General features: G+C 40.4%; 1 protein-coding gene across 2 annotated transcripts in view; it reads left to right on the top strand.

Annotated features, from left to right (window-relative positions):
- PHF2 (PHD finger protein 2) overlaps positions 1-21,369 on the top strand; it is a 152,425-nt gene that overhangs the window by 91,848 nt on the left and 39,208 nt on the right. For both annotated transcript variants that reach the window (XM_014073612.2, XM_087709079.1), the window contains 6 exons: positions 4,352-4,512; positions 12,711-12,852; positions 15,505-15,691; positions 16,902-17,064; positions 19,609-19,696; positions 20,514-20,620. In XM_014073612.2, the coding sequence (XP_013929087.1) occupies positions 4,352-4,512; positions 12,711-12,852; positions 15,505-15,691; positions 16,902-17,064; positions 19,609-19,696; positions 20,514-20,620 (848 nt within the window). The remainder of the gene's footprint in view (positions 1-4,351; positions 4,513-12,710; positions 12,853-15,504; positions 15,692-16,901; positions 17,065-19,608; positions 19,697-20,513; positions 20,621-21,369) is intronic.

Genomic DNA, 21,369 nt, shown 5'->3' on the forward strand with positions numbered 1-21,369 from the left:
CAAACAAGATATTTAAGTTAGCATTTGTCAAACTAAGATGGTAGTTTGTATTTGGTTACAAATTTGGTGGACAAAAGCATATCATCAATCATTGGGTAAATGGTTCCATTGAAGGATTTAACAGCAGTGGCCAAACTATAATGAGTTGTGATCATGCTAGTTTGCACATCTTTATATAAAGTTTGATGTGTTGTAGATGAATATTTTCATAACGTTGTTATTTAAAATTATAATTCTAGTATGTGAAGTCTGGACATTTTTAAGAACATTTAATTGGTGGTCATTTGAGTCAAATATTAACAGAAGAGTCAGGACAAAAAAGTTGTTTTCTTGAAAGACATAGGCTGCATGTTGTCATTTGCCAGAAATATGATCTTTGTGTACAGCGGAGTTATCATACATCAGACAAAGGAGAAAGTATTAGCTTCAAAGACTTCTGTGGTCTTCATTTTGTTTTTAAAGACAATAATTTGATTTTTAAAAAAGATGTAGTTTTTTTTTAAAACACATTGATTTGATTGTTCATTCTTAGTTGAATTAAGGCTTCCCCTTCATTCATTCATGCATTAAATTATTATATTCACTTCAGAGGTGGTGTTCAGCAGGTTCTGGCCAGTTCTGGAGAACCGGTAGTGGAAATTTTGAGTAGTTTGGAGAACCAGTAAATGCCACATCTGACTGGCCCTGCCCCCATCCATTCTCTGCCTCCCAAGTCCCAGCTGATTGGGAGGAAATGGGGATTTTGCAGTATCCTTCCCTTGCCATGCCCACCAAGCCACGCCCACCAAGCCACGCCCACCAAGCCATGATATATCCACTAAGCCTCACCCATGGAACTGATAGTAAAAAAAATTGAATCCCACCACTGATTCATTTCTGATTTTTTGATTCCATAAACAATTATTATAGAATATTAATATGAATGTGTTTGCCTTCTTTGCTTTATCAGTAGCATCTCCCATATTGATCCTATTAATAGGTTTATCTTTTGTGTATTTAACTCTCTTCCTTTGTCTTTTATCTTGCATCTGTTACTCACATGGGTATCTTTAAGGGTGATTTAGGCAGGGGTAGAGGAAGAGCGATGTCTGACTTTTTTCATGAGGAGGTATCATGGTCCCAACTCCCTAAAAATTTAATGGCCAGTATTTGGCTCAATTAACTATTCTGGAAATGTAGAAGAGGAAGAAGAATTGGGAAGGGCATGACTAGGAGACTTGCTATCACCCTGGAATATTCCAGAAAAATGGCAAGAAAATATCTTGTTTTTTTTTTAATCCATGGCACCAGAAGGGGAGAGGGCAATTAAGGAAATGATGATGATATTTTTGCTGAAGAAGAGGATACAGCAAAGTGACTTGTAGACCCAATGCTCTGGCATAATTCATAATAACTTTAATGTCAAGTTTCATAATTCTAGCAGCAGACAGTATTCCTGTAAAGAGAATTGGGACGGTTTTGATGAGCCGTGGTGGCTTAATGGTTGGAGTGCAGTACTGCAGATTACTTCTGCTGCCTGCTGGCTGCCTGCAATTTGGCAGTTCGAATCTCACCAGGCTCAAAGTTGATTCAGCCTTCCATCCTTCCGAGGTGGGTAAAATGAGGATAATTTGTTGGGGGCAATTGGCTGACTCTGTAAACCGCTTAGAGACGGCTGTAAAGCACTGTGACATGGTATATAAGTCTAAGTGCTGTTGCTGTTGCTATTTTGAACCATTTGGAAATTTTAGCTCTATGAATGGAAAAGAATATGAGTATTTTAGTTTGCTCTTCTATCTAAAGAAATGTCATCAGGCTAAATCAACACGTTGCCATCTATAACACGAACAGAGGCAAATGTGGATGTACTTGATGGTGGTTTTCAGTAGCAGCCTCCTTGAACATTTCATTGCTAGGCGGAAAATTGCAAACATGGAATAACAATAATACTTGAGCTAAACCCCCCAAGGAAGATGTAGGAGGAACTTGAAGGAATGATAGTATAGATTCCTGAGAGTCACAGCAGGTTGTAATTTTGTGGTTAATGAATCTTCAAAATTTGCCTTTCCATCATTATCTAGGGCAGAATTTACCATACTGCAATATGTAGGTCCCTTGGGGAGGTGCACACAGAGCCCAGGGCTGTGAAGAACATTTCAGTTGTACATTGTTACAATAAATCCATCTTTCCCAAAGTTTCATTGTATTATTGTCATTGTTCACTTGTGTTCATTTTGGTGTTTGGGTTACATTAAGATTACACTAAAGGGAGGCGTGATGGCAAAAAGTTGAGGGACCTTTGATCTAAAGGCTTCTGGATTGACCACAGCAGAATGACTGGAGGGATTAAAAACCACAAGTGTAGAAAATGGGTCTCACTCAAACTGTGCTGTAGAAGTGGTCTGGGGACGAGATCATGAAGATCTCTTGATCTTAATGATCAAGAGATTGTGTCCCTAAATGTTTAAGATGCTTATAGATCAGTGATGAAATTCATTTTTTTTTACTACCGGCTTGGTGGGCATGGCAGGGGAAGGATACTGCAAAATTCCCATTCCCTCCCCACTCTGGTACCAGCCAGAGGTGATATTTGTCGGGTTTTTGAACTATTCAAAATTTCCGCTACCGGAATCTGCTAAATTTCATCCCTGCTATGGATCAAGAATAAAACATGTGATTCAGTTTGAAAAATGTTCTATGTCAAGAAATGCAGTCAGAAAACTGGGCTTTGGGGAAAGTATATTACCATCCCTCTTTTCTTTGACAAATGATCACCTTGTTCTTTTTCTTTCTAAGGACTGTGCTGCTTGTGTGATCTCATGGTGGAATCTGAATATAATACATCTGTTTCTTTCTCTGAGATGTTCTTGAGGGTTGCCATGAGTCCCCAAGAAAGGGGAAATAAAAAGAAAGCCAATGTTTAGCTCCCAAGATATTTTCAAGGAAGAAAAAATGCATAGGGGGAATATTCAGCAATGGATGGGAACTAATCAAGGGAAACTAGAATTAAGAAGAATTTTCCTGACAGTTAAAACAATTAATTAGTGGAATAATGTGCCTCCATAAATTGTGAATCTATCAACATTGGAAGTTTTAAAGAAGATATTGAACAACCATTTGTCCGAAATAGTATAGGGCTTCCTACCTGAGCAGGGGGTTGGACTAGAAGACCTCCAAGGTTCCTTGCAACTCTGCTATTCTATTTTATTTAAAAAATAAGTATTAATGTTAAAGGCTTCAAATAATAGGCCAACTCTGTCATGGGCTGATTGAACACAGGGCTACCCTCTGTTAATTAGTTTTCCTAGTGCGGTGATACAAGCCTAAAGAACTTTGGCCATAACAAAAATTATGGATATGGAATTTACTGATGAATTTATTTTACTCTATTTTGAATAAAGTATTGTAGAACTGATAAGGCTTATCCAGATATTAATATTATATTCCATTGTATGTAGTACAATTCATTTTTCAAACTGCTTGCCAAGCTCTGATATAGAGAAAGTAAGTTTGTGCTTCATTGATATTAACAGATTTCAGTTAGTTCAAAAGTTCTAAATCTGAATATAGGATCAAATTATATATGAATAATCCACATGGAATATCTGTGACTGCTCTAATATTTTCCTAGATTTAATTTCTTTTAACTTTTGTTTAAATGCTTTTTAGATTTTGACTCTATAGCCCTGGGAATTCCTGTTTGTTCCTAAATGCACTAAGCAGATTTAACTCCATTTAGCTTTTTGAAGATCAAACAAGATTGACTGTTACAAGACATTGCAACTAAACTAAAATTTCAACTGACTAGCACAATTTTTTTAAAAGAAAACAACTAATTTTCTATGAAAGTTTAAAAGTATGCTTTTTCTTTTTGTTTATGGTGATATTTGGATAACATTTTGGATGTTGTGTCCTTAAATACGTTATTGGGAACATAATGGGACCATGAGGACATCCTAAGATTAAGGATTCCTAGAACATATAATTTCAGGGCAGTTAACACTTTGGAAAATTATATGTTCCAAAGCTCTGTTAATTTGCATTTGCTCATAAATTCCATTAACAATCCTGAACCAGAAAACAATTTCTCGGAAAATGATGAATTATTTAAAATACAATCAAACCTTATGACCTGAAAGAGCCTGCATTTCAAATCAGGAAACAATAAATTCAGGGATTAGCTTGCATATAAAAGAAAGAAAAGATATTATTTTGAGGTTCTTCACAACTATGTGGGTGTCTGATTAAATAAAGCCAGTGGGGTCAATACAGAAAGCAGGAGTTTCAGTCTTAAAGCAAAAGAAAACACTGACTTTGGTGTGAATTTATTGTATAATTGGACTGCAAATTTTATTTTGTTTTGAATTTGTAGTGCCGAAGATGTGGTAATAAAAGTGACTGGAAGCCAGCTAACAATTGAATATTTGGAAGAAAATGGATTCACAGAGCCTGTTCTTATTCCGAAGAAGGATGGCTTGGGCTTATCAGTACCGGCACCAACGTTTTATGTTAGTGATGTTGAAAACTATGTTGGTATGTATTGTTGTTGGTGTTTTACTGTGAATATGAATAATCTCTGGAGCTTTCAATTTGAGTAATTTCCTATCAAATCAGTGGTGGGTTGCAGGGGGTACACCCTGGTACGGGCATACTGGTGCCTGCTGGGAGTACCACCTAGCATTCCAGTACAGTCCTCCAGAGGGCCCATCCCCGTCTGTCCTCCTTACCTGTATTTGAGCTCTTCAGCGCTTCCGCACACACGCATGGTGCGTACGGCACCTGCGTGACCCTCTGCCGACCAGCTGGAGCATCGCAGAGGCATCGCAAGAGGTAAGGACGCATGTGCACACTGCACACATTCATGTGGTGGACGCTGGGCCCTGTTGCACTTTACCAGTTGCAACGGGATCTGGAACCCACCATTATATCAAAGGGTTAGTAGCATGCTGTTCGCAGGGTTCATAGGATCTGTAGTCTGAAAGCTATCTGATTGGGAGGTTTGCATTATTACACTGTTTCGAATTTCCAATTGCTTCTTTGTAAAGTTATTATTATAGTGTATGCTTAAACATTTCAACTATAATTTTATAGCAGGTCTCATCTGATTTGTACCTTGGTTGGAATATCATGTTTGCTGATCCATCTCCTGTTCTTGGCAGATTTTGCTGCATTACTTTTAATGTTTTTAATCTCTGTTGTCCACTTCTTTTTAAATAATATTATTTTATTGTTTTATCATAAAAAATGAAATAGAAATCAGAAGAAGAAACAAGCAAAATTAAATATAACAAAGTTGTAAATGCTCCAACACTGGGAGCTTTTAAGAATAGATTGGATAACCATTTGTCTGAAGTAGTATAGCGTTTCCTGCCTAAGCAGGGGGTTGGACTAGAAGACCTCTAAAGTCCCCTCCACCTATGTTATTCTATTCTAAAAGCATACATTCAACTCTAGGAAACCAAAAAAAGGGAAAAAATAGTGTAAAAAAAAGAAGAATAACTGATCAAATAAATTTAACTGTGAAGTTTCCAAGAGTTGGCCTAATTAATGTACGAGCCTCAAGACAAGGTTCAAAAAAACCATTCATTTATTAGGACTAACATCTTGGCACAGACTTCTGTGGAACTGAAACTAAATCCCACTTAATGACATCTGAACTTTACCCTTGTGTCACCTCTCCTCTGGTTGAGGTCATTCTCCAACAGGACGTTATGGCAGAGTTCTGGACATGCGTATTCACATCCCAGTACAGAAATATGAGACTTTTATTCTGGCCAAAAGTATGCATGGCATTTCCCCCCCCCCCTCCTCAAGTTGATAGTAGTCATGGAAACACTTTAGACATTGACATCCGGCTCCCCTCACTTCCTGAAAGCAACCTGTGTAAAACAAAGCAATTTGAGTACAGGTGTATAACTTAGGGATGTGTCCCTCCCCCAGGCTTCCTTGGATTTTCTGCATGGAATTTTGCTATAAGGTGATCAGCCTGGATATTTCTACTTTTTACCCAAGATGCCTCTGATAAGGGGTAGCCCTTCCACTTGATTAAGTATTGGAGTTGTCTCCTGTGCCACCTTGAATCAAGGATATGCTGAACTTCATAATGGGTTTTGCCCCCCATGACCATATGCCCCGGGGCTCCTAGGGTAGTGGTCTCAGAGTGGATCCAATCCCGGGTTTTAAGAGGCTGCTATGAAATGCTGGGCGTATCTTCTCCAACAATCGAGACAGTTTGAATTGCACTGTGACTGGGTTGATGATCTTTACTATGGGGAATGGTCCCATAAACTTTGGCCCCAGTTTCTTGCTAGGCAGTTTTAATCTCAAATATTTTGTGGAAAGGTAAACCTTTTCTCCCACCTGGAATGACTGTTGCGGAGCTTGGTGTTTGTCTGCCTGTTTCTTATAGGTTTGTGCCGCTTTAGCCAGTGCCTTTTTGACATTTTCCCAAGCCAAGCTGACTGAGGAGGGGGGATCCCTTGGATACTCAGGCATTGGGACGAAGTCCATACCGCTCACTATTTTGAATGGTGTGAGTCCTGTGCTACTGTGAACAGCATTATTTTACGCCACCTCAGCAAAAGATAAAAGGTCTGCCCAATTGGACTGCTGATAGTTCATGTAGTACCTCAGGTACTGCTCCACAATGGTGTTCAGTCTCTCTGATGCCCCATTGGTGCTCGGATGAAAAGCTGAACTAAGACCCTGAGATGATACAATGGACCGCAGGAACTCCCTCCAGAACTTAGCCGTGAACTGGACTCCTCTGTCTGAGATAATTCTTCGAGGTACTCCATGCAGTTGGTAGATATGCTACACGAACAGTTTAGCCAGCTTGTGAGCCAAGGGTAGTCTGCTACAGGGTATGAAGTGTGCCTGTTTGGAGAACAGATCTATTACAGTCCAAATCACGTGTTTCCCCCACTTTTTGGCAACTCTACTATAAAGTCCATTGCAATCTCTTACCACAGCCTTGTTGGCTCTGCTACTGTTTCCAGTAGTCCAGGGGTTTTCCTGGTTGTCTCTTCATTGTGGTGCAGATGGAACAACTTTTCACGTAACTATCTACATCTTTCTTCATGCCAGGCCACCAGAATTGCCTCCGAGCTAAGTGTAAAGTCTTTAGAAACCCAAAGTGGCCTGTTGGTTTGGCATCATGACTCTTCTGGAGAATTAGGGTATGTAGGGATTCTGGTACATAGAGTTTTGTCCCCTTCTATGCATGGTCATCTCTCTTTGTCAAGATGTGTTGGTTGTTTTGGAACCAGGGGTCTGCTAGCAGTTCAGTTTTGAGCCTCGTGGTTAGGTTGCTTGCAAGTTGGTTTTGCCGGTCACGGCGTTGCTGTCTGGTGGTCACTTGAGCAGTGGTTTGGGTAGAGGGAATGATGGCAATCACTACGTGCTTCCGTTCGCATTTGTACTGATGCATGCAGGAGAGGGCATCAGCTAGAAAGTTCCTACCCCCTGGAAAGTGTTTTAAAACAAAATCAAAACTGTTGAAGTATTGAGCCCATCGGACTTGTTTGGGTGATAGCTTCCGTGGGGTCCTAAGTGCCTCTAGAGTTTTGTGGTCGGTGCAGGCTTCAAAACGGTTTCTGGCCCCCTTCCAACAGGTGTCTCCAGGTTATCAGTGCCCATCTCACTGCGAAAGCCTCCTTTTCCCACACGGCCCATTGTCTCTCAGTGTCTGTGAGCTTGCGGGAGGTGTAGGCGCAGGGTTGTAAGTTTTCTTGGTTGTTTCTTTGGACTAGCACTGCTCCCACTGCCATGTTGCTGGCATGTGCCTGGATCACGAAAGGTTGCTCTGGGTAAGGATGCTTCAGCACTGGTTCCTTTGCAAACATTTCTTTTAGTGTTTCGAACGCCTCTTGGCAGGTTAGGTCCCATTGTAGGGGTTGTCCCAGATGGGGTTTCATTCCTAGGCTCCCTGTGTTCAGGAGATCTGTTAGGAGTTTGGCAATTTTCACAAAGGAGGGAATGAATTGCCTGTAGAAGTTCGTGAAACCTAGGAAACTTTGTAGTTGTCTGCAGGAGCGAGGAGTTGCCAGCCTAAGACGGCTTGTACTTTGGCTGGGTCCATCTCTATTCCCTCATTTGACACTCGGTAACCCAGGTAGTCTAACTGTGCACGGTGGAATTTGCATTTTGATACCTTGACATACAGGTTGGCTGCCAGAAGTTTTTTCAGTACTTGGCGGACCAGTACATGGTCATTCTTGGTTTCAGTGTAGATAAGGATGTCATCTAGGTAGACGAGGACCCCATTGTAGAGGTGCTGGTGCAACACCTCGTTTATTAACTGCATGAATACTGCTAGGGTCCCCTGCAGTCCAAAAGGCATCACTTTGAATTGAAAGCTCCCTAGAGGGCAGTTGAACACTGTTTTCCACTCGTCTCCCTCTCTGATAGTATGCTTCTCTGAGGTCTAGTTTGGTGAAGACTTTTCCCTTGGCCAGATGAGATAGCATTTCCTTCATGAGGGGGAAAGGGGTATAGGTTGTGTACGCACACCCCATTTATTCCTCGAAAGTCCACATACAACCTCATAGTTCCATCTTTTTTTTTCTTTGAAAAGGACTGGCGCTGCAACCCATGACTTGACTGGCTCAATGAACCCTCTTGCTAGGTTTTTGTCTATGTATTTGCACATCTCTTGCATTTCCCAGGGTGTCATGGCATACAGTTTGGGCTTGGGTAGTTTTGCCCTGGGGATGATTTCGAAGGCGCAGTCTGTCTCCCGGTAGGGAGGTAGAACATCGCACTCGGCCTCGCTGAATACTTCTGTGAGGTCCTGATATTCCATCAGAATCAGTTTGGCCTCTGGGGTTTTGTCAGATATGGTTGCCAGTTGTTCTTGTGGGCTCTTTTGAAGGGTTTCCAGTGTGGATGGGGTTTCTGCTTGCTGGTGTGGGAGGGGTTGGGGGCACCTTGATATCTTAAGTCTGCAGGCACCCCCTTGCCACCAGGTGATTGGTCCCCACTTGTCTAGCCAGGAAAGTCCCAGTATGACTGCATCTGTCATTTTGGGGGATATTATGAATCGAATTACTTCCCAGTGATCTGCTAGCTCTAGCCTCACTGGTTCACTCAAGTGGGTGGCATAGGCTCCTCCCATTATGGACCCGTCAATCTGCTCAAACTAGATCAGGTGGACCAGTCTTTTTGCTCTGATCCCCAGTTTCAGGACTGTGGGTAGCTTAATCAAGCACTTTGTGCAGCCTGAGTCTATTAGGGCTTGAAAATCCCCCTGGTTTTCTGTTTTTGGGGCTCTGAGGCGTATTGGAAAAAGGAAAGGGTGAATTGGTTCTCTCACCATTGGGTCATTTTCTCCCTCGTCCTTGCTGTCCTATGGTTCAGGCAGCTGGTTGTCATTGCCTGGGGGAGAAGGGCATCTGCAGCCTGGTGGGCTTTCCCGGACTTGTTGGTGGTCCATTTGGGGCCTCGTTCTGGTGGTGCCCTGGGTGGTGTGTCTAGCCTTGGTTTTGGGGCTGGGGTTGGGCATGCAGCTGCCATGTGGCCCATCCCCCTGCATCTGTAGCATTTCAGCAGACTTCGAGGGAGAGCTGGTCTCAGGACCTGCTGTGGTGCTCTGGTTCCCCGCCGGCTGGGTGGTTTCAGGTCAGGTTGACCTCTCTCTTTTGTGTCCAGTTGCTTTCTCATGTCGTTGGAGTGCAGCCTTCTGTCGACCTTTGTTGCTACCCGGAACCACTCAGAGAGTTGATTTGGGATGTCGCAGTATGCGGTTACCTGGGCAATGTGCTTGTCCAGGCTTGTTCTGAAGAAATGCACCAGCAGTCGCTCTGGTAAAGTAGGTAGCCTTCCTATGACCCTCCTAAACTCACAGATGTGCTCTTTGATGTGGCGGCCCCTCTACTTTAGTTTGCTGAGTTACTCTTCCGCATATGGGTCCTCCTCCTCCCCCTCCTCAAACCTGGCCTCTAGCAGTCGCAGGAAGTCATCTATGTCTTGCAGTTGGGGGGCTCTCCTCTTGTGGAGGGTTGCTAGCCATTCCCTTGCTTCTCCCTCTCGACCCTCTGCGATGGCATTCACCATGGTTCTGGGGGATGGGTAGAGGTGCCCATAGCGTTCTAGGTGGATATCAGCTGAATCAAGGAATAGGGCTAGCTGATCTGAGTCTCCGTCAAACTTTCCCCTGAATCGGGGTGCGTCATTCAGCCCTACTCCTCCAACCTCCTATGGCCTCTGTATGCTTGCGCCTGATATGTCTGGTCATCTTCTTCACCCCTAGTTTGGAGAGAGGGAGGGAGTTGCCTGCTCTTGGCAGCTTGCCAAGAGGAGAGACATTGGTTGCCATTTTGGGCTCCTTCACCTTCTATCAGGAGGGGGGGCTGCACTCCAGTCTGCATTTCCTCCCCTCAACAGGATCAGATGTCCCTCCCCTCTCTTTTGGGTGGCATGATGGCCCCTCATCAGCAAGGGTGGCTTGGTCAAGATCCTCCCTCTGTTGCTCTTTTGCACTCCTTAGGGATTCCATCTGGGGCTTCGGGAGTCTGGCTTGTTTCCAGTCCCACCTCCAGTCCATCCTTGCCAGCTTGCTTAAGACTCTTCCCTGTATCTGGGGACCAGGTCAAGGGAATCCCAGCTCAGCTGCTTTAGGGGTTGATTTCCAAAAGTACTTATCTTTACTTGCTTTTGCTGCTGGGGAAGACATCGCTGCTTGGCATTGCCGCATACATACAGCTGTAATCAGTCTTTTTCTCCAGCCTCCTGTTGCCTGATTTTTCCCTCCAAGCACCCCAAATATTGGGGGAGTGCTTGGAGAACCCGGGATTCAGCAAACCTGGAAATCTTAGTAGATTTTTAAAAGTCAGTTTTGGCTCTCTGTGAAGTTTCCAAGAGTTGGCCTAATTAATTTACGAGCCTCGAGACAAGGTTAAAAAAAACCCATTCATTTATTAGGACTAACATTTTGGCACGAACGTCTGTGGAGCTGAAACTAAATCCCATTTAGTGGCATCAGAATTTTACCCCTGTGTCCCCTCCCCTCTGGTTGAGGTTATTAATCCCATTCTCCAACAGGATGTTATGGCAGGGTTCTGGACATGCGCATTCACATCCCAGTACAGAAATATGAGACTTTTACTCTGGCCAAAAGTAGGCATGGCATTTCCCCCCCCCTCCTCAAGTTGATAGTAGTCATGGAAACGCTTTAGACGTTGACATCAACATTCAATATGTAGGATCCACTTCACTGTCTATCGACTGAAGTAATCCTGTTATGAGGAAGAGGGTCATCATAAACAAGAGAACAAAGCAACGTTTTTAGCCAATGGCTCTATTATTGAGGGGGTCTTTGTGCTCTCTGAGCCTGCTCTTGCAGATGTTTCATTATCCAAAGTAGGCAACATCATCATTAGTAGCACTGATGAGAGGCTGATTAAAGATTCCAGATTTAGAAACTTTTTCTCATAGCACCTCCATTTAGTGTAATCTTGATGTATACACCTTCCTTAAAAAGCCAAGCACCAAAACAAACACAAATGAACAATGGAAACAGCTCAGTGAAACTTTGGTGGATTTATTTTAACAATGTGACTAAAAGATTATTTAGACTTCCCCTGGATGGTATCTGGACTTTTCTAAGGGAGGTTGACCAGAGTGTTTGCGAAATGTTGATTTAGATAAATAGACAAATTTTATAATCAACATATGTTTTTACAACGTTTATTGAGAAGATGGGATGGATGCAGATGCCACCAATACTTTACTTGAAAAGTCATATGCATTTCACTTTTAAATGACCCTTGCACATCAATTTAGAAAAATGAATAAAAAATAAATTGTACTGAAAATGATTATTGATTGGGAAAATATTTCTGAACCAGCATAATAGAAAAGTTGTTCATTTCCCCAGGATTCCTTAGTTGCTCTCTGCAGCTCTCATACAATCCTGGGAACTGACAGTTGACTTAAGGAGAGGTACATATTTGTCCGTGTAGTGCATATATAAAGTGCATATAATCAAGGCTATGGTTTTCCCAGTTGTAATGTATAAGGCTGTGAAAGTTGGACCTGAAAGGCTGAACGCCAAGAATGGACGCCTTTGAACTATGGTGCTGGAGAAGACTCCTGAGAGTCCCTTGGACTGCAAGGTGATCAAACCAGTCAATCCTAGAGGAGCTCAACCCCTGACTGCTCTTTAGAAGGGCAGATCCTGAAGATGAAACTCAAATACTTTGGCCACCTAATGAGAAGGAAGGACTCACTGGAGAAGAGCCTAACGCTGGGATAGATTGAGGGCAAAAGAAGAAGGGGACGACAGAGAATGAGGTGGCTGGATGGAGTCACTGAAGCAGTAGACATGAGCTTAAATGGACTCTAGATGATGGTAGAGGATAGGAAGGCCTGGAATAATGTTGTCCAATATGGTTGCGATGGGTCAGACATGACTTCGCAACTAACAACAGCAACATATTTGTGCTCCCAGTGACTTCAAGCTCTTTTGGGGTCATCAAATTGAAAGTGTTAGACAGAGCAACCATAGGCCTGGGTTGCCAGATGAACCATCTCACTTTCTCAATTTTCAAAATAGGTTTCCTTTTTCTTAATATCCTTTTGCAAATGCAGTTCTTTTTATCCCGAAGAGCAAACTTTTTGCATGGGTCTATTTTCATGTTCTCATGAGATGAAGCTCTATGAATTATACTTTGCCTTATAACTTGCACCCAAGTTTACAGTCCCATTTTCTTGGGTTGGTTGTTTTCTTTTAGGACCAGAAAGGAGTGTGGATGTTACAGATGTCACTAAACAGAAGGACTGCAAGATGAAACTAAAAGAATTTGTTGATTACTATTATAGCACAAATCGAAAAAGAGTCCTGAATGTAACTAACTTGGAGTTTTCAGATACAAGGTGAGATAGTATGTGAAGCCACAGATTCTAAAGATATTCTTTTTCCCCATCATATTTAGACTATTTTTAAGAATAGTAACATCCGTAGCCTGTGGAATGATGGAATCCGGAGTTTGACTTTATTCTATAGATTAGAATATGTTTTCCAGACAAATTAGTATAATTTGCATCTCCACATGCTTGAATTTTGTATTCACAATTTAACAAACTATATAATTTAATTTTTGTGGACTAGGAGTTAGAAAATCAAACAAACCAAACAAAAAGATTGCTAGGGAAAGAATTTCATTTTATTTGTCAAGAGACTGCAGTGATAATTAATGTAGATTCCAAAAAGGCTGAAGGTTGATGGCAAAATCATTTATTTTGCAAAGTCCACATATTTCTATTATTAATTGTCTTAATAATGTAATCCCCTTTCCTGCACAGATAACATATTTTTTTTCCTAAACAGCATGATTACAGTTTAGGTATTTAATCCCTCCCCCCAGCCTTCAGAAACTATTGTAAAGAAAGGCATTTTTTATTACAGAAAATTGCTCACATTACATTATCCTCATATACTACTGATTTAATAACTGGTTAGTAAATATATTCTTCAGCAAAGAGTATAGCATTTTAATAAGGTCTCAAGTTCTGCCTTGACATGGAGAATAATAAATAAAATAGGTTTACAATGAGAGCATTTTATACTTAATACCTCACACAAAGAGGCATTTCAAAAGTAAATTCACATCACCATCTCAGTTTAATTAAGTTGTTTTCTATCCATTTTGAATAAATAAGCATTCAGAAAGTGCTATTTGCTCGCTCTTTCAATTATATATGCATCTGGGATACTAAATCCTTTGCTAAAACAGTCTTCATTTAATTTATGTTCTGATTTATTTAGAAAAGATTGTCATATTAAAAGAAGGTTGCCAGATTTATTTATTTATATCTAATACATTTGTGCACTGCCTTCCATTATTGTACACTTCAAGGAGATTTACAAAGCACAAAAATGCAAAATGAAAACAAATTGAAAAGTATAAAAGATGATGAAACCGTATATTTAATTGTGGCCTAATATAATATCTATCCACAGTTTTTATTCTTTTATGTTTTAGTGTATGCCATCCAAGTTTTCTCTGAGAGTGAGATGGGCATTTTATGAATGTGATATGTAAATAAATAAAATAAATAAATAAATTTAAGTAGAAGAAATAATGAGACCTGCAAGAAAAATTTCCACTATAGAGTGCTCTTTTTTTTGTCACGATTTGTTATATTTCCCTGTAACTCTATATTTCTAATAGCTATAGCTCTTAAGTATGTCTGTGAAATGGAGCCATACTCCCCTTCTAAACTTTTTTTCTAAAATAAATAAATTCTACAAATCTACAACTTTGTGAATTTCCCAAGCTTTCCAATTAGCTGTTTCTTCTATACAGGTGATATTAGTTTGTCTACATGACAACTACACTTACAGAATTTAGATTTCTAATTGGTATGTGGAAATGAATAAGATTCTATCCACCCCTTTTCATTTATCCCACTTTCCTGAATCTCCCTTTGTGTTTCAGAAAATAGAATGTAATTCTGGGCTCTCCCTCTCGCAGACATCTTCCCATTCTACCTTCTCAAATAAACCTGTTTGTATGTCAATGTTTTGATAATTAATCAACAGCACTTATAACTGGACTATTGTAAATCAAGAGATCCAATATAAGCTCTTTCAAGAGTTATGGTACCATATTTGAACTCAATTGACTTCTTGCTTGCTTTTCACCTCAAGATGCCTAAATGTAATTCAAATACCAAATGCACAGTGGTTTTGAATCCCATGAATGTTAAAATTGCGGTATTTTTTGCACTATAAGATGCTCTGGAACTTAAGATGCACCTAGCTTTTGGGGAGGAAAACAAGAAAAAAAAATCTGCCTCTGCCTCCCAGCATCCATCCAGTATTCATCTGGCTAGCATCCTTCCAGCAAACAGCCTGGTCAGCTTCAGCACGTTATCGCAGCCCTGACTTGTAGCTTGTTAGGGGTCTACTCCATTGTGCACCCCCACCGGTCAACTGAGCTGAGCTGCCACTGATGCCGGGGAACACTGGAGCCTTCACTACCAAACAGCAGATTGGCAGTTGGATTCGCCTCCAGAATACCGCCAATCAGCTGGGATCACCACTGCTAATCGCTGCCAGCGGCAGCGAATGGCAGCGATAGGTGGTAGCTGCGACGATCCTCACCACCTAGAACAGCTAATCAGCAGGATTACGGGAGACCAATCTAATAGCCAATCAGCTGCTTGGCACTAAAGGCTCCAGTGTTCCTCGGCGGTGGCATTCGCCGCCACTGCACCAACCCTCCTCCCTCCGCCACAACATTCACTGTATAAGACGCACATACATTTCCACCCAATTTTGGCAGGGAATGGGAGTGTCTTAAAGTTTTTTTAAAAAGGTAATCAACAATTAAATGCCTGGTAGAAAAGAAGTATCTTAACAGAAATAACAAATACAATTCCATGGAGAATGCATTCCTGGCAGGGAGGCCCCTTCCTGATCTTGCCATTTTCTTAGAAACAAGAGTGTGAATAAAGAAAATTCTTTCAATGTCCTTTAATTGAGTTCAGATGCTTTAATTTTTCTTTCCTGTTTTAAAACAGAATGTCCAGTTTTGTAGAGTCTCCTGAAATAGTGAAAAAGCTCTCGTGGGTGGAAAATTATTGGCCTGATGATGCTCTGCTGGGAAAACCAAAAGTGACCAAATACTGCCTGATTTGTGTGAAGGACAGCTACACAGATTTCCATATTGACTCTGGTGGAGCCTCCGCCTGGTATCACATCTTAAAAGTAAGATGCTTTATTCCAGTTAATCATGAGCAATGAATAGTGTAACAAATTCACACTAAACTTTGGAGTTTGCAATTATTGAAGGTAGAAATAAGAAAAAATAAGACTCAGCATATGTTGACATGCAGTGCTGGCAGTGATCTAATCAAAAAAATTATTCAATATAAGGAGAGGGAAGCATGGAGAAATAACTTACATTGTTTAAATATCTAAAATGTGGCTAATTCTAATTTGCAGGTATACATGTTTTGTGATGGGTCAAAAATACATTTGAATAAAATAGTAATAGAAATAGCACTTCGAAACGTCTTAGATACTGCTCCATAGTGCTTTACAGCACTCTGTGTGGTTTACACATTGTCAGCATATTGCCCCCAACAATCTGGGTCCTCATTTTACTGACATTGAAAGGATGGAAGCCTGAGTCAACCTTGATCATGTCAGGATCAAACTCCAGACTGTGGGCAGAGAAGTTGAATAATAAAAAACAGACTACTTTTGGGGAATTTAAACTTACTATTAAAGTGCTATTAAGACACTCTGATGCTAAGGAGTTAGACGTTCTACTCCCCCTCCCTACTTGAAAAGAATTCTGTTCCAATTGCCACTTGCGTGTGTGCGTGGCTAGCGTATGATTCACCCAGCTGCAGCCTGGGAGTTTAGACATTCTACTCCCTCTCCCCACCTGAAAAATGCTCTAATGCTAAGGAGTTAGCCTGAGGGAGAGAAAGGACCTCAGATAGGAGAGGAGAGGCTTCTGTGGGGCAAACCTGAGGGAGAGAAGGGGATAGGAGTGGCCAATCATAACTACTCATTTATTTTCAAGCTGTAAGTGTTAATTTATCAAGCCTGATCACATAGTTCTTTAGCAGAGCATGGATGTGTGTGTGTGTGTGTGTGTGTGTGTGTGTGTGTGTGTAATGAATATCTGATAAGAATGTGCTTTCTGTTCTTTCAATGGGTTGTTGAAAAAAAGGAGACAAGGGGTTATTTCAAAGTTGGGGACTCCAGATTACTCTAATCTTTGCTTTTCTACTACAGAGAAATGGGTTAAGAGAAAAAAACAATTCTAGGGTTTGGGTTCATGTGATCAAAGATCACAGTCATTCTTACCATTCATGATTCCATTCTTCAAAGGCTGACAGGCCAGGGAAGGTCTGAAGATAAGAAACTAAATCTGAATCAATCTAAAACAATTTTTCTGATTCAGGGAGAAAAGATATTTTATCTCATCAAACCAACCTCTGCAAATATCTCTCTCTATGAGCGTTGGCAGTCAGCAGCAAATCACAGTGAGATGTTTTTTGCTGATCAAGTGGATAAATGTTACAAATGCACAGTTAAACAAGGACAAACACTCTTCATTCCATCAGGTAAGGAAGCGGTTGGAGTTAAAACTTAAAAATGAGAGGCTTGCTTTCAACATGTTTGTTGGTTTGAATCCTGGAAGTACAAATCAGAAATGATGAGAGGTGATATAGAGTTATATAATTTCTAGTTAATTTCCCTAGAACAGGGGTGTCCAAACTTGGGAACTTTAAGATTTGTGGTCTTCAACTCCGGCTGGCTGGGGAATTCTGGGAGTTGAAGTCCACAAGTCTTAAAGTTCTCAACTTTGAATACCCCTGCCCTAGAATATGAATCCATTGGTTCTGCAGCATGCAATACTCAGTTATGTATCTGTAGAGAGTCTACATTCCAAACAACAAATAAGTAGCACCCCATGTCATCTTTTAGTAGGCCAGATTTGGATTTTCAAAGGGCGAATCTCAATTAGAAATAACCTTCCAGACATTACATTTCCCAGAATCCTTCACCATTGGACATATTTGTTCAGCTGTTAAGTATTTTAGTTGAGCAATATTTGTAGGGGTACAGATTCTTGGACTAGATGTTACAAGGGTCAGAAATTCATATGTACAACACTAATATATGAGTAGTAGAATGGATAATTCCATATTTAACTCTTGCTGAGTCACTTTGTAAATGCCTCACTGAATGTTTTTCATCATTAATGTCTCAATTGGAAAGCCTGAGATAAGTCTAGCAAAGAATAAGGTGTTCACAAAGAACGTCTATAGGAGAGAATAAATTACAAGGGAAGGGCATTTTCTCTCAGCAGCTGTCTCTTGTCAGTTCCTCCCATGTTACTCCAGTTTCTAGAGCACAAAGCTGTTCTCACAGAAGATTGTACAAATACAAGCAGGAATAAGTGAAGCAAGTGTTCTTATTGTATGTTTAGTATCAGTTTTTTGACTCTGTACACTTTAGCTATCCCCAAATTAGGCTATTCTTCATCAGATCATTTATTTTCAATTATTATTTGAGATTCTTGGGTGCCTACTAGAAGTGCTGCTCACAGATAATCAGAGCTAAGCCTTATTTGTGAAGTTACGCACTGAGGATCAGATGGGATAGCTATTGCATTGCAGTTTCTTTGAATGAAATTGCCTTTCTTGGTCTTGGAATTGAGAACAGGTTGGGAATTCATGGCTATCTTAGCAACCATGGACTTGATCCATGCATCACAACCTATATCGAGGAAGTCATATGTTAGTTTTTGGGTTTTGTCTTAGGCAATACAATATGAACCCTGCCACAGGGCGGAAGGACTATTTGAATGGTTTGCCCCAGTTATACTATGAACCCTACTGGAAGGTTTGGTCTTGTTGCAAGATTTGACTGATTGTTGCTTGGAATGACAAGATAATGGCACTTTGGAACAGATTGCACCAATCTGGACAGTATGCAAATCCTGGAGTCTTACCGGATTTTTAGAGGAACTCTAGGAGATGACATCATATGATATGTAGGATTTTAGACTGAGATTGAGGTTGCATTCATTACAGTTGTTTATTACCTTGAAAGGCTCAGGATAGGGTGGTGCTTCCAACCTAGCCTTGCTGGATCATGATATCCTTCTGGATTAGTATATGGGTTGGTGTAGAGGGCATAATCCTATGAAGGTTCTTCTCCTTCATTTAAGGTTGATTCTAGTTGGTGTTGATGGAAGAGAGAAATCCATCTTAACACTTAAATCTACATTGTGGGGTCCCTATGTGTTACTCTCTACCAGTGATGGTGAATTTTTTCAGCACCAAGTGCTGAAAAGAGAGCACCTGCATGCACAGACACACACACACGTGTCAGGCCTGCAACCTGAAAGAGGAGTTGTAAAGGGGGTTGCGCGTGCATGCGCACACCGGGAAAAGAAATTCTGATTTCTGGCACATGCATACACACCAGCCACCTAGTCTTCTGGCTACTGGCACGCAAGCACTCGTGACTATCAGCTGGCCGGCACACATGCTCACACTAGAAAACATTCCAGTTTCTGGCACTGCTGCATGCATGAAGGCCAGCTGATCGTTGTGCAAGGTGGCGTGCCAGACACCCAGAAGAGGAATGGGCGTTGCCGCACATGCCAGGCGACATGGCTCTGCGTGCCACTTTGGGCATGCATGCCATAGATTCGCCATCACGGTTCTATATTGATTTCTCTTTAACACCTGTTAAGTAACATTGATAAGCTGAGGATACACAATTGTTTATCTCTGCCCCAGGATGCTCAATTAATTTCCTCTAGGTTCTTTATCCTAGGACAGTCTTGCTAAATTGCCCTTCTTCCCACCCATCCCCTTTCTGCTCCAAAAATTTGATATATCATGGAAACTTTGAGAATGAAGTCTGCTTCCAGCACTAGGTCTTTCTTACCTAGGAAGATTTGGAAGTATAGCCTGCTTTGACTGTCCAAAAGGTGTTTCCTATTCAGCAAAGATAAACTAGTTTCCAAAATCCTCCTGAGTTGAAAGGAGCTCCCAGTGAATTGAAAATATGAACAATGTAGTTAAATTGGTGATTATAATAAATGTTTAACAAAAAAATTGTATATGTTTGCTTGGTTTTTTTCTTCAAAGGATGGATTTATGCAACTTTAACACCTGTTGATTGCCTGGCCTTTGCAGGACATTTTCTACATAGTTTAAGTGTTGAGATGCAGATGAGGTAAGGCAATTGTGGATAATTAACTATATTCCTTTAAAAAAAAAAGATGAAAATTGGTTACAGCTTTAGGCACATGCCTGAACATGTATATTGAAATAGATTTCCAACTTGTTCTTCCAAGCTGCTATCATATCACACTTAACAATTTTCTAAAGCACAGTTGAAAGGTGTGTTGCATTTACCCATATTTTTATTTCATGTGTTGCACCAGTTTATTAGAAAGTTATTGTAAAAGAAACTACACTATTATTTGCAACATTATTCAATTACTGTAACTGCAGTCATATATTATTATGAAACTGATCATTTCTACTGTTCTAATCTCTGAATATTTTCTTGTATTTGTTCACACTTAATATTCAAGTCTTCTGAATAAGTATGAATAAATTTTGTGTTGGGCTTCAGGAGAATACATTTTTGGCTACGTTACACTTAATTAAATGAGTATGATACATTAAGTCAGATTGAATTTTGAGGAATTACATATAGGATTGTAGTGCCTCCTGTGTTATAAGTCCAACACTGTACGTGTTGTATAATTTTGCTGTACATTTGTTTGGAGTCTATTATTCCTTTGGGGATGATTACTGAGTTATATCAATGCTAGCTGTTCATTTAAAATCAGTAAAGATCATGTAAGACTCTTTATTTTGAATTTGTGTATTTCTGTAGCAATTGACAATTCCAGATAACTGCCTTGAAATTAAAGTTACACCGGATGTATTCTGGGCAACGATGGTAGAAATGTTTTTTTGAATGGGGAGGAAAGAATTTTTGTGATCTTTGCAATTGAAACTTTTTTTGCTGTGTTTCCTAGAGCATATGAAGTTGAAAGACGATTAAAAATTGTCAGTTTAACCCAGTTTCCCAACTATGAAACAGCATGTTGGTATACAGGAAGATACCTGCTGGAATCATTTAAAGGTAAATAAAAGTACCTTTCCTGCTCTTGTTCTATACCATGATGTTAATTTCCATTAATATTTAAGCTGGCGACCATAGCCATTTGTTGCATGCTTTTTTTGGAGGGGAGGGGATAAACTTAATCAATGAAGCACTCAGATTCAATCCCAATTATGTATTTATTTATGTATTCATATCTCACTTTCCTCTAAGATCTCAGTGACATATATAGAGGTGTTCCAAAATTTTATTTCCTTTCAGCAACAATATGAAGTAGGTTGAAATTGGTCCACATAGTGTATCCCTGTGGATCTTTGTGATTGAATAGAAATTTCAATCTGTATCCCCTTGCTTAAGGCCAACCTTTGAATTGCAGTACTACAATACACTAGCTCTAAACTGACCTTAATGTTAATAAGTACCCTTGATCCTGAAGGTGATTTGAGTATAATACGAGGCTGTTTGAAGAAAGAACTGGAATGGTAGCAATCTAGAAGCAAAGATTAACAGGTGAATCCTCGGTATATTTGCCTAACTGCCTTTTAACATTATCACTGTATTTTGTGGTAACAAATTCCATAATTTCACCACCCATTGTATCATGAGTGGGAAATAAGTGTTGTGGGGCAGGGGTTTTTTACAGCTTCTGACTCTGTCATTGGAATGATGCTCAGATAATCAGAAATGACAATACCATTTTTTCCTGCACAATTTTTTTTTCTTTTAGGGCTTTCTTAAGGACTATAATGACACCCATCTTGGAAGCAAAC

This window comes from Thamnophis sirtalis, unplaced genomic scaffold (assembly GCF_051295495.1).
Source record: "Thamnophis sirtalis isolate CommonGarterSnake01/CBP01778 unplaced genomic scaffold, rThaSir2_p1.2 scaffold_3, whole genome shotgun sequence".
Lineage (NCBI taxonomy): Eukaryota > Metazoa > Chordata > Lepidosauria > Squamata > Natricidae > Thamnophis > Thamnophis sirtalis.